The sequence below is a fragment of the Helianthus annuus genome, chromosome 16 (genome assembly GCF_002127325.2).
Source record: "Helianthus annuus cultivar XRQ/B chromosome 16, HanXRQr2.0-SUNRISE, whole genome shotgun sequence".
NCBI lineage: Eukaryota > Viridiplantae > Streptophyta > Magnoliopsida > Asterales > Asteraceae > Helianthus > Helianthus annuus.
In genome coordinates this window covers 171,416,196-171,429,536 of record NC_035448.2, presented here as the reverse complement: position 1 = coordinate 171,429,536, position 13,341 = coordinate 171,416,196, and the positions used below count along the sequence as shown (strand labels likewise).

At 34.8% G+C, this 13,341-nt stretch overlaps 1 protein-coding gene across 1 annotated transcript; it reads right to left on the bottom strand.

The window, feature by feature from the left end:
- Nucleotides 1–2,086: 2,086 nt before the first annotated feature.
- LOC110919990 (probable mediator of RNA polymerase II transcription subunit 26c) lies at nucleotides 2,087–2,860 on the bottom strand. The gene has a single exon (XM_022164235.1). It carries the CDS (start codon nucleotides 2,858–2,860, stop codon nucleotides 2,087–2,089), a length of 774 nt encoding a protein of 257 aa, XP_022019927.1.
- Nucleotides 2,861–13,341: the final 10,481 nt, after the last annotated feature.

Sequence of the window (13,341 nt, the reverse complement as noted above, 5' to 3'; positions counted from 1 at the left end):
TATTATAGTAAATAAACGTAACCCGTCCACCGGACGGGTATTAAACTAGTTAATCAAGGATCAATGTGTAGTCGATAATTAGAGACGCGGAAATTGGACCTCGTATTGATCTATAAGCAGTCATATTCATAGAAAGTGTTGGGTAAGAAAATGTAATGTGTATTTATTCTGGAAAATTTAAATATCTGAGTGAAATATATTAATTTAAAAAAAAAGGAAAAGAACAAGGATTTTAGTGCAAGCATTGCTGTGCTTGTGGTTGGTTTTTATTTTTTATCCTTTATATTATTTTCAAACCGGCATATTTCATGTTAAACCTAGTAACATAACTGATTCAATAAATATAAGCAACCTAACTTATTTTAGTTTTATGATTCTCTATAATAAGCATACTCACACATATAGTCATTATTTATGTAGATAAAAAACATCGTATCCATTTTGGATCACATACGTTACTTCAAATTTTTATCACATTATAGTGTTAGTTATGAATATAGATAGCAATCAAAACTTTAAATACATATGCCTCATAGATAGCAATCACTAGTGATAGAAATGGACTAGGGGTGGAATCACTAGTGATGGGGATTCCAATATACAAGTATTAATGCACAATGTACAAGTCATACCCTATAAAACTCAAAAGTTCAACGCGTTATGGCCACCACGCGTTTACATTTCCACGCGTTATATTGTTGGTGGCGGCGGTGTAGCAAAAGCCCATCACTCGTGATGGGGGGCCGAACACGGACCACCCCGGGTCCTCTAATGGTAGCAATTTCTTCATCAGTAGTAAAGTGCTCTAACAACCCAGTAAACATAAAAATCTTCCCACAAGGCAAATAATAAGCATTTACCTCATCTTTCTTCACCACCAAAACTTCCCATTTCAACCCTCTCCAAATGCACACTAGCCAACTTATTGCCACTTTCTGAACCCTCTTTCTTCAATCCTCTTTGCAATGCTTCAATCACATCTTTCAAAATCATTCTTATCCTAACACTTAATTTCTGGATGATTTTTTTTTGTAAAACTTTCTTTTTAAAATTACCCTTGAGCTTCTGAAACACATACACCCCAATCTTTCTCTCAAACATATATGGCACTACAATGAAATGCTTCCGTTTCGTATACGGTATCGTCTCGACTTTCCCTTGAGCTTCTGAAACACATACACCCTTGAGCTTCCGTTTCATTTTGTTTAGGGAGGACCGGAGGAGTGAGCTTGAAGAGAAGATGATAAGAGTGACTCAGTGACTAGTGTTATTGCAATGGTGCCTTTTTTTAAGTTAAATATAACTTAAAAAAAAAAGAACATTATTATCTTTGTTGGTGTTTTATAAATTTAAAAACGCGTGATTATATTCATTTTGAAACTCTAGTTTCTAAACATATAAGTTAATGAACGCCATAAACGATTACAATAGAACATCAAAGTTACACCGCAACTTGACCATTCTAGTGTATTAAAACTCGATCTATTTTGAATCACACAAATAAATATGCTTTAATATCCTCGAATAACCTATACAGCTCCATATTGAACCTGTTATATATACAGCTCTATTTTGAATCACACAAATAAATATGCTTTTTATAACCCCCGATACTAGCCACCTTTTGAACCTCTTAAATGTCTAAACGAGAATGCAAAAATTTGAGGTATCCATCACTAAGAACATACGTTTTGCCTTAAAACCAAGCCGCTGGACATGTTGTAAATAAATGAGCAACTGTTTCCACCTCTGTGTCACCCAACACACAACTATTTGAACTAAACTGATCGAATGTTTCTCCTACCAATTCAAAACATAAACATCGAGACTTAAACCCTCAACCTCTAGGGGAGGGGAGCATCATTCCAACAAATTCTCAAAACACAAAACATAGAAACATTAAATAACACAAAATAAGACGTAATATACAAATATGTATATATGAAATCGTTTAACACCATTCATAAACATTTGTCACCTTCAAAAAACCCATAGCATGTTGTATGTCAAAAACAGCACATGAACACTATCTCGTTCCTCCGTGTAACCTAAACTAGCACTTGTCACAGGATGTTTCTAACGATCATCATACCGAGCTAATACGATGGCTGATGTGCTTGCCAAACCTGCTGTCTCGGTGTTTTGGAGCCAAACCGAGCCTCAACACGTCATGCACCTCAATCACTTGTATTCTTCTCTGTCTCTTGTTCTTTTCTGCTTCCTTATAACATTCTTGTATCTTTCTTTTAGTGGCCTCAAGTTTCTCTTCAACACTTCTTTTGTCCGAACTCATTGACGAAACAACCGATTTTGTCGGCATTTGCAACTTCATTGTTTCAACAGTAGCAGAAGGTTTCCGACGATCCACTGCGGTTGATTGTTTCTCCAAAACAACCATAGTTAATGGTTTCTTATGCTGTAATTTGGGTTCTTTAGGTTTTTTGTTTGCACCGTTAAACACTGTCGGTCCCACTGGTTTCTCTATGGGGAGATATTTCTTGTTTGATTCATAACATTCTTCATCTTGAACAGCAGGCATATTATCATTACTAACCACCCATTCACCCACCATGCGTCTCCATGATCGGACAAGCATCCTTGCAGTCCGCCTAACATCTTTTGATGCGTGATTCATAAGGCCGGTAACACTCACTCCGATCATGGATACCTGAAGAACCTTCATCGACACCACCATTTGTTTAAGCTTTGATAACAACTCACACAAGACCTGTTCAGATTTATATCCACTGCTATTAAGAATGGCTTTGATCCTTAAAACTTCACCAATCATTCTGGTTTCTTCTTCTGTTTCACGAATACTATCAAGAACGCCTTTAACTCTTAAAAACTCAGAGCCCATTTTTTCAAAAGTTTCTCGAATTTAAAATCACAAACTGAGAGAGAGAGAAGTTGTAAGTTTTGTCTCAAACTACGGAAGGAAACAGGAAAGATCGAAGATAAAGATATTGTATGTAGGTTAAGAGGGGTGTTTGACTGACCGTTTGATTTGATGGTGGGGAGAGAACTGCATGGTGAGTAGTGTGTGGAGATATATATAGATATATAAATGATACAGAATGACGATTGAGTTACCCTAATTTCGGATTGGAGATATAGATATATTTATTAAATATCACAAACTTGTTAAGATATGGGTTTGGCAAATATTTATTATAAAATCTCACTAAAGATATTAACTAAAAAAATTAATATATTCTGCCTGTAGTCATTTTTTCATGGGTTCGGTAAATATTTATTATAAAATCTCACTAGTCACTAAAGATATTAGTAAAAAAATTAATATATTATGTAATCTGGTCATTTTTTCGCTAATAGTATGAAGTGAGAAATTCACTTAACTTTTATTCTTTCTGACCTAACAATAATATATTATTCTTTTACAATAAAATTAAATCTTTAAAAGTAAAAAGTAAAAAAAAAAATCGTTGAAATAAACTAGTAACGGAAAAACTCTTGACAGCTAATATGTGTTTATTCTCTTTACATGTTTTTATTATTCTTAATACTATTAACGAAAAAACTCTTAGTCAGATAAATTATGCAAGTTGACAGGTCAGGACCAGCACGGGTCAGGAGCAGCACATACTCGAAAGATTAATTATGAACTCAAACAAAACATCACTACTAGAAAAGGGGACAATTTCTTACAGAAATTTCCTACACAATTTTTTTCGTCACAGATTACAACACTTTTATGATGAATTTCCTATTAAAAAAATTTCAAGATTTTGTTACAAATTTTCGATGCATCCACGATGAAAAATAAGAAAACCCTAATTAATTTACAGTTGTGTCACAAATCTGTCGAAAATAACCTACGAAAGGTTAATTATTATTCTTTACCGAATAAATATTTATATAAGCCAAAAAAATAAGGGAAAATAATATCGTTTCCTACACATTTATGACGAAAATAAGAAAACCCTAATTAATTGATAGTTGCGTCACAAATTTGTCAGAAATAATTTACAAAAAGGTTAATTATTATTCTTTACCGAATAAATATTTATATAACCCAAAAAAATAAGGAAAAATAATATCTTTTCCTACACATTTATGAAGAAATATTTATTTTTGATTAAATTAAACCATTAGTCAGAATTCCGTCACAACTTGTGACAAGTTTCCGACAAAAAATAAGAAAATCCTAATTAATTGACAGTTGCGTCACAAATCTGTCACAAATAATCTACAAAAGGTTAAGAGTGAATTTCAAGAATTGTCCTTTATCTTTATACCCATTTTCAGGCGCTGTCCTTTATGTTTAAAATTGACGAGTTTTTTCCTTTATATTTTCATATCATACACGTTTTGTTCTTTAGGCCTAACCCAGTTAGTTTTTCAGTTAAATTTGGTCATATGCTTTGCACACGAGGGCATTTTTGTCAATTTAAAGGTAAGTTCAACGGCATATTTACAGCTCAAAGCTTCTGCAACCTTTGAATTGACAAAAATGCCCTCATGTGCAATGCATATGACCAAATTTAACTAAAAAAACTAACTGGGTTAGGCCTAAAGGACAAAACGTGTATGATATGAAAACATAAAGGACAAAACTCATCAATTTTGAACATAAAGGACAACACCTGAAAATGCGTATAAAGATAAGGGACAATCCTTGAATTTCACTCAAAGGTTAATTATTATTGTTTACCGAATAAATACTAATATATGCAAAATAAATAAGGGAAAATAATAATATTTCCTACACAATTCTGACAAAATATTTATTTATTAATTAAAATAAACCATCCGTCGGGATTTCGTCACAACTTGTGACACATTTCCGACAAATATCCTTGTATTAAACATAAATACAAGGACATATACTATTTATTTATAAATAATAATAAAACTAGTATATAATAATTATAAAATAAACATATTCCGATAAATTTATGAGAATGCTTATTTTTAAATATAATTGTCACAAAGGCGTAGGAAACAAGCCATGTACGAATACAATTTCCTATGCATTTATATGACAAAATGCTTAATCCATTGCAAGTTGTGACATATCACTACAAGAAATTTGACCATTAGCGACGACCCTTTTACCAGCGACATCAAAGAAATCATCGCTAAAAGCCCAATCCGCATCCAGTCTTTAAAACAAATACCTGACCGTTGATCTTATGTGCAATCTGACGGTCCATGTTTTATTGTAGCTTTAGGTGAAGAAAACCAGTGGCGGGCAAACCATTCACTCATTCCCCCCAACTCAATCCACCAACTCCCCCAAATCGCACGATGCCGCCGGAATCATCTCACCTCCTCCACTGCTTGCAAGCCGCACCACGTCTGCTGCACCAGGTACTTCCCCAAACCCTAGACTGACGCCGCTCACCACGCCGGACCACCTAGTATTCTTGCTGTGCTTGATAGTCTCTAATTTATATTATCTTTACAGATTTGTTGAGTTAAAATGTCAAATTTCTTTTAAATGTAGTATGGCAGGATATTATGTTGTTGTTGTGTTGTTCTTGAGTTAAATTAGAGGTTAATTGCTGCATTTTTTTTTTTTTGATAAATAGGTTTAGAAAGTAGTTGAAGTTAGAGGTGCACAAATCGGGTTAGGGTTTGTACCCGAACCGGGTTCAAACTAGATGGATTGAAGCTTAAAAAAGTCAAATCGGGTTGAGAGTGAAACTTGGTTGGGTTCAGCCCGTGTTAGTGGTTTGTAAAGCTGAACCCTATGAAACCAGTTCGGGTTAGGCCCTGCCCATCAAACAATCCTGGGTGTGTTTCGAGTAACCTGAAATCGTGGTCTTGTGTGTTCCCTTGGAGAGTTCTGGACAAGTCTTTGGATAATGCACTCCAGGTGTTTGATGTTTTGTCATTTGTGGGGTTTGTATGTTTACTTTAATATAATGAAGAGTAAACTGCCATTTTGGTCCCTGTGGTTTGGGTACTTTTGCCATTTTAGTCCAAATCTCAAACTTTTTACATCTGGGTCCCTGTGGTTTGCATTTTGTTGCCATTTTAGTCCAAAATCCAAAAACCCTCTATTTTGACTGTTGAAACCTGATTATTTTGTTCTTTAGTGCAGGGGCATTTTGGTCATTCTGATTTTACTCTTCTAATAAATTAAAATAAAATTAATTATATATTATATTATAATATATATATATATATATAGGGAGGGGCTCATGCGAGAACCACCCTTATTGTGAGAACCTTGAGAACCAATGTGAACACAACCTAAAATAGCTAAAAAAACCTAACCCCCCCCCCCTAAAAAAAAAAAAACCTAACCCCCTCCCCCCAAAAACCTAAACCCCCCCCCCCAAGCTAAATGCTAAAAAAAACTTAAAAAAAACCTAACCCCCCCCCCCCCCCAAAAAAAAAAAAACCTAAACCCCCCACCCCCAAGCTAAAATGCTAAAAACTAAACCCTCAAAAAACCTAAAAAATCTAAAAAAATCTTAAAAAAAAAATCTAAATTTTTTTTTTGAATTTTTTTAATATTTTTCATGTTAAAATCGCTACTTTTAGAAGCCAAAAAATTTTTTTTTTTTAAAAAAAAAAACTTTTTTTGGCTTCGAAAAGTAGCGATTTTTTTATAAAAAATTCAAAAAAAATTTTTTTGTGTGATTTTTAGCTATTTTTAGGCATTTTTGGTGTGTTCACATTGGTTCTCGCGGTTCTCACAATAAGAGGTGGTTCTCGCATGATCTTCTCCCTATATATATATATAACCCTGGATCTCTCTCTCACTAAAACAACACAGATACACCACACTCTCTCTCTCTCTCTCTCAGTTTTCTCTCTCTCTCTCTACACCGTTCACCACCGTCATCACCACAGATCACCACCGTCCACCGCTATACACACACTCTCTCTCTACACAGATCTCTCCTCCATCATTCTTTCTTTTCAGATCTGTAAATAGGGGGTGGTTGACGATGACTGATTATGATGATGATGACTGATGATGATGATGGACGGTGATTATGATGATGATGTAAGGGGGTGGTTGACGACGGCAGTGGAGGTGGTTATGGTGTGGCTCGGGTTTGGGTTTGCTTTGAGTTTGGTGAAGGTGGTGACGGCGGCAACTCCGGTGATAGGGATACATCGTCTGGTAAGTGATTATGTGAGTATTTGGGGATTTTGGGTGTTTTATGAAGTTTCTAGTGAATATCTGGGGATTTTGAGTTTTTGTTTCTAGTGAATATTTGAGGATTTTTGGTGGTTATGGTGGTGGATTTGAGGGTTTTTCATGGTGGGTTTTCGGATTTGAGGGGTTTTCACGATGGTTGTGGTGGCAGGTGGATGGTGGTGTTGGTGGTTGCAGGTGGGTGGTGGTGACGGTGGTTGTGGGGGTAGGAGTGGGTGATGGCAGGTGGTGGGATTGAGAGGTGGTGTAGAGAGTTGGGGGCGGTGGTGGCAGATGGGGGCGGTGGTGGCTGGTGTTTGCTGCTGCTAGTGTTCATCTTCATCATCGACAACTTCAGGGTTTTATTTGCGGAGCCGCTGTCACCGGAAAACGAGGAAGGAGGTGTGGGTGTGACTGTTGGATGGGACGACGGTGGTGGTGGTGGTGGTGCTATAGAGAGAGAGAAGAGAGAGAGAGGGAGGAGGCGGCGGTGGTGGTGGTGGTGCTATAGAGAGAGAGAAGAGAGAGAGAGAGATGTGATTATGTTGGGGATGATGATGATTTATTTGATCTGCTGGTTGCACAAATGAAATTATATTTAAAAATGACCAAAATGCCCCTGCACTAAAGGACAAAATAATCAGTTTTCAACAGTCAAAAATCAGGGATTTTGAGTTTTGGACTAAAATGGCAACAAAATGCAAACCACAGGGACCCAGATGTAAAAAGTTTGAGATTTGGACTAAAATGGAAAAAGTGCCCAAACCACAGGGACCAAAATGGCAGTTTACTCTATAATGAATTATAATATGTTTGGTGTTTTTGTTTTTGTTTTGTGAATGTTTATTGTAGCAATTGCAGGAAGCAGTCCTTGAAGCTCAGAAGAATGCCAAGATTGAGGTAGTGAAAGACACACCTGATGGTAATTTACTGATTTTGATTCACTTATACCATGTGTAATGTAGAAGTCGTCTTAAAGTCCTGTACTCAGTTTTTCCTGCTCTTTGTCTCCGTCGTGCGGCTTAATGCAGATGAAATTCACATCGTCGGGAACTCAGCGGAAAATGAATCTAGTGACTGGTGGTGGCTAGAGGAGCTTCCAAAGAGACCTTTTTTAGTAGAACTTTTTAAGTTTTGTGTGTATTAATGGCTGAGATTTAGTGGCATATATAAAACACAGGAGTAAGGACAGATTGGTTTACAGTGGCTAGTGGCTAGCTGTTATTTTGTAAATACTTAGGAGGGTGAGAATGATAAAGGCTTGTAGTGTCTGGTGAATATATTGATTGGTTTAAGTTGACCATAACTTTGTAAATACTTAGGAGGATGGGAATGATAAAGTGAAACTTGTATTATGACTAGACGTTTGTTATTGTCATTCTTCTTTCTTGGATTAATCTGGTAAGTTTACATATCTCAAATTTTAACTAATTTATGTTCAAATGTGTAAATATAGGTAATTGAAGATGGGTAATGCAATTGACTGGAGTGGTCAGGATGAGGCATTCGTCAAATGCGGGCTGTTGCAATGGCGATTGGCGATAGTTGATTCACATGAGGATAAGGTATTTGCTTTTTTAAAGAATGTTTGTGAAAAAAAAAAAACATTAACTCATGTTATCACCAGCTGGAACGACAGTGCAGTTACCATTCTGCCAATAATCAAATATCTCAGAGGAAAGAAAGCAAAAGCCTAATAAGGTCAAAGCTGATTTCTTTGACCATGTTCTAGAGGAACTGAAGCAGGCCAATACAATCCTCACAGAAGAAATTGCATTGGACTTGATGTTTGTGCTTTCATTTACAAGCTTTGAAACAGCTGCCATGGGGTTATTAGTAGCTATTAAGCTTCTCACGGACAATCCTCGAGCGTTAAAGGAATTAACGGTACGTATAGAATAGAAACTCAAACTAGTAGTTAAATTCGTACTAGCTTGAATGGATGGGACATGTTTGGTCCTTACATATAAATTACTTGTATCCTAATCAGTGGCGGAACTAGAAGAAAAAATCAGGGGTATCCTAACTTTTTTTCACCATTTCTAAGTATTCGAGGGTCCTGTGCGGCTAGTAAAAATGGGCCCCTAAAATCTTTTTTTTTTTTTACCTAGGGTCATATGTGACAAGTGTTTGTGTCTATATATATAATTATTAGGTTACAGACCCATGAGTTGAATAAAAAATTATTAAAAACTTAGTAACAAGATTTAGAAATTACAATATAATTTTTTGAGATAAGATACGATAGAAATTAGGTATTAGATATGTGTGTTATAAAACTATTTTTAGAAGCAAAATAGTTAATCAACCTTTCTTAATCCATGTATTATAATATAGTGTGAGAGAATGAAAACAAAATAGTTATAGTATCCAACTATAAATTCCATTTTTTTCATTTTAAAGCATATGTTGATTATCATTTTTTTATCAATGCTGAAACACACACGAGAACATTATCAAGTATTTTTTTTTTATAAAACTTTAAATATTATTTAGAAGTTTTATAAATCATATTTTATTTGTGATAAAAATATCTTTAAAAAATCCAAAAACTTATTAATAAAGTAAATACAATACTGTATAAATGATAAATAAACGAAATAAAAAAATAAATAAAATAAACAGGTAAATGGTTATAAAAGAAATTAAGTTTTACTATATTAAGTACAATTGCTTTTCATTCATATTCCCAATGTTCCTTTTTCATTGAATGAACGTTTTTTTAGGGCTTGGTTATTCACACATCCCCCTTGGTTATTTGCACATTCCTTGAACCTTATAGGAAGCGTATAGGGCAATACGGTTCCTCTGGGTCCAAGCGTATTGAGCAATACACTTCCTATATGTGTACTTGAAGTACAAACTTTTCAGTAGATGGTCAGCTAATGATTAGGGGACCAGAGGAAGCGTATAGGGCAATACGGTTCCTCTGGGTCCAAGCGTATTAAGCAATACACTTCCTATATGTGTACTAAACTTTTCAAAAGATGGTCAGCTAAAAGGAAGCGTATTGCCCAATACGATTCCTATAAGTTTAATAGGAAACGTATAGGGCAATACACTTCATATTAGTTTTACTTAAAAATTATAAGTTGCATCAAATTTTTAACTTATTATTGTTATCTTATAATGTTTTTATAAAAACACTTATTAAACAAAACAATATATATATATATATATATATATATATATATATATATATATATATATATATATATATATATATATATATATATATATATATATATATGTGTATATAGAAAATGTATGGGGCAATATGGTTTCCTTGGAACCAAAGTATAGGAAGCGTATGGGGCAATATGGTTCCCATAGAGCCAATGTACAGGAAGCGTATAGGGCAATACGGTTCCTCTGGGTCCAAGCGTATTAAGCAATACACTCCCACGGACATCATCAATACTCGTCAGACTCCTCGTCAGACTCAGCGAGCTCCTCCTCTGTAAAGTTCGGGCCACGCCTAGTAGAGGGTGACGGGCTGTGCCGTGTATAGGACGTGCCTGAAGCCTATAAAAAATTCAAACAAAATACTCATTACATAACATTAAAATTGTTCGTAGAAAATGAAATAAAATAAAATAACATACCTGCATGGAAAGGTCGGACAGAGGAAAGAGCGGCATGGTCTGGCCGGACCGAGGAAAATGTGGCAAGGAAAGGTCGGGCTGAGTATAGGACGAGTCGTAAGGCTATAAGAATTTAAACAAAATACCCATTACATAACATTAAATTGCTCGTAGATAAATGAAATAAAAATAAGATAATATACCTGGATAGACGGGAGGGGCTGGGTAAAGGATGGCATGGATGGGTCGGGCTGCTGCATAAAGAACGGGCCCTGGTCCGGATAAACTCGTGGTGGTAATGGAATGGAAGAGAGAATGGAATGGACCAGGTAATGGAATGGACAACGGAATGAAATAGATCATTCCATTCCATTGTGATGTTTGGTTACTCATATGTGAATAGAATAAATCATTACTTTGTACAATTTAATAAGCAAAAAAGATGAAGTAACGAAACACAATTGTATTAAAACCGACAAAAATATTTTTTTCCGAACAGTAAAAATATAATTGCCTCAATAATAATAATAATAATAAGATATTAATGGTAAAAAATTAATAATAAATTTTTTGATATATATTAATATTAGTATGAATAATAATAATAATAATAATAATAATAATAATAATAATAATAATAATATAAATATAATAATAATAATAATATATTTCTTTTCATTCCTTGAAGGAATGGAAAAAAAACACCCTCATACCAATGAATGGAAATTGTTATATTTGGAAGGAGTTACATTCCTTTGGAATGCACCATTCCATTACCACATGATAACCAAACATGTTTCTTTTCATTCCATCAGAATGATCAATTTCATTCCACCTTCTATTCCTTCATACCAAACGCTACCTATGAGTAGCTTTACTATTTGTGGGATTCACTGGTATGGTTGTTGTTGTTGTATAAAAAATGTATAAGATAACAATAATAAGTTAAAAATTTGATGCAACTTATAATTTTTAAGTAAAACTAATATGAAGTGTATTGCCCTATACGCTTCCTATTAAACTTATGAGAATCGTATTGGGCAATACGCTTCCTATTGGGTCACTTTTCAAGAATATTGTACCAATAGGAACCGTATTGTCCAATACGCTTCCTATTGGTGTCGCATTTAATACTTCAAACCCTATGGGAAGCGTATTGGCCTATATGGTTTCTATTGAGGGATGTACAAAAATTTTAGGGGATGTGTAGATACCATCACCCTTTTTTTATGCATTTCCCAATGACTTCATCTTCTCCTCCATGAGTTGCAGCAACCTGCAAGTTCTTATCGACCGGAATTTTCAGATCGAAAATTTTCATTCCATCTCATCTTCACCTAAACTAGTATACTGAGTGGGCATTATAATATTTGCTTAGGGGTATCCCCGATAAATAAAACCGAGTTGAGATATATTAATTGCACTTCGCCAAAAAAGTTGAGGGGTATCCCGGGACACCCCTGGTGTCCATGTAGGTCCGCCCCTGATCCTAATCAACTCATTATGTAAATGAGTTGAAATTAAAACATGTATCATTCACCGGTGCATCTTGTTCTTTGATACAGGAAGAACATGAGAAGATCCTAAAAGAGCGGGAAAATCTGGAGGCTGGACTTACATGGGATGAATATAAGTCAATGACATTCACATTTCAGGTGTGTTGAGTAAACCCTAGTTAGTATCACAATTAGTGATAAAACTATCTAAAAGAATTCTAAAACACTCTAACATGTACTCACTATATGGCATTACATTTCAGATTATTAATGAAACAGTAAGGTTGGCAAATATAGTTCCTGTTATATTCAGAAAAGCACTAACAGATATAAAAATTAAAGGTAAATATATATATATATATATATATATATATATATATCCACAAAGGCTTATAAATTTATGCAAATAGTACATTCACATGGAAACAGTGTTCGATGCAAACTACACTATTCCATCTGGTTGGGTTGTTCGGAAACCGGACCTCTGATTTTGTTTATTTCTTTCATTTCCAGCGTGTCGGTTTTTCGGAAACCGAGGAAAGTTTATGATGGTCTATGGCTGTATATGATGTTCAGAAACCGGACCTCTGATTTTGTTTATTTCTTTCTTTAACTAAATGCGAGCAACAAAGCTTTAATAGTTGGAGCGATTAAGTCCAGTTCTTCGACTACAAAGCTTTGTTTTCATTTGATTACTCAGAATGTATTTCCTAACTATATATATTATTGGGTTGTTTTATTAGGTTTACTAGCAAAATATACATGTGTCAGCAGTTAGTTGATGATGGTGTAATGGGCTGCTACATAGGTAAGAAGGTCTGTTTCTTTTTTCCCTTTGAAACTTAGGTAGCGTTCGTTTCATGGAATGGAATGGAATGGAATTAGGAAGTTTTTCTTTGTAAAATTGATCTTGGTTGGGGGAGGGAGGAATTTGAAATCCCATGAATTTCCTTAATCAGTGAAATTTGTGACTATTTCAACATTCCTTAGAAATCCTTCACTCTAATGAAGGAATGGAATGGAATGTTGAAATAGTCACAAATTTCATTGATTAAAGAAATTCATGGGATTTCAAATTCCTCCCTCCCCCAACCAAGATCAATTTTACAAAGAAAAACTTCCTAATTCCATTCCATTCCAT

What these genes read in the sequence shown, in the direction of transcription:
- LOC110919990 (XM_022164235.1), bottom strand. Translation starts at nt 2,860, where the DNA reads ATGGGCTCTGAGTTTTTAAGAGTTAAAGGCGTTCTTGATAGTATTCGT.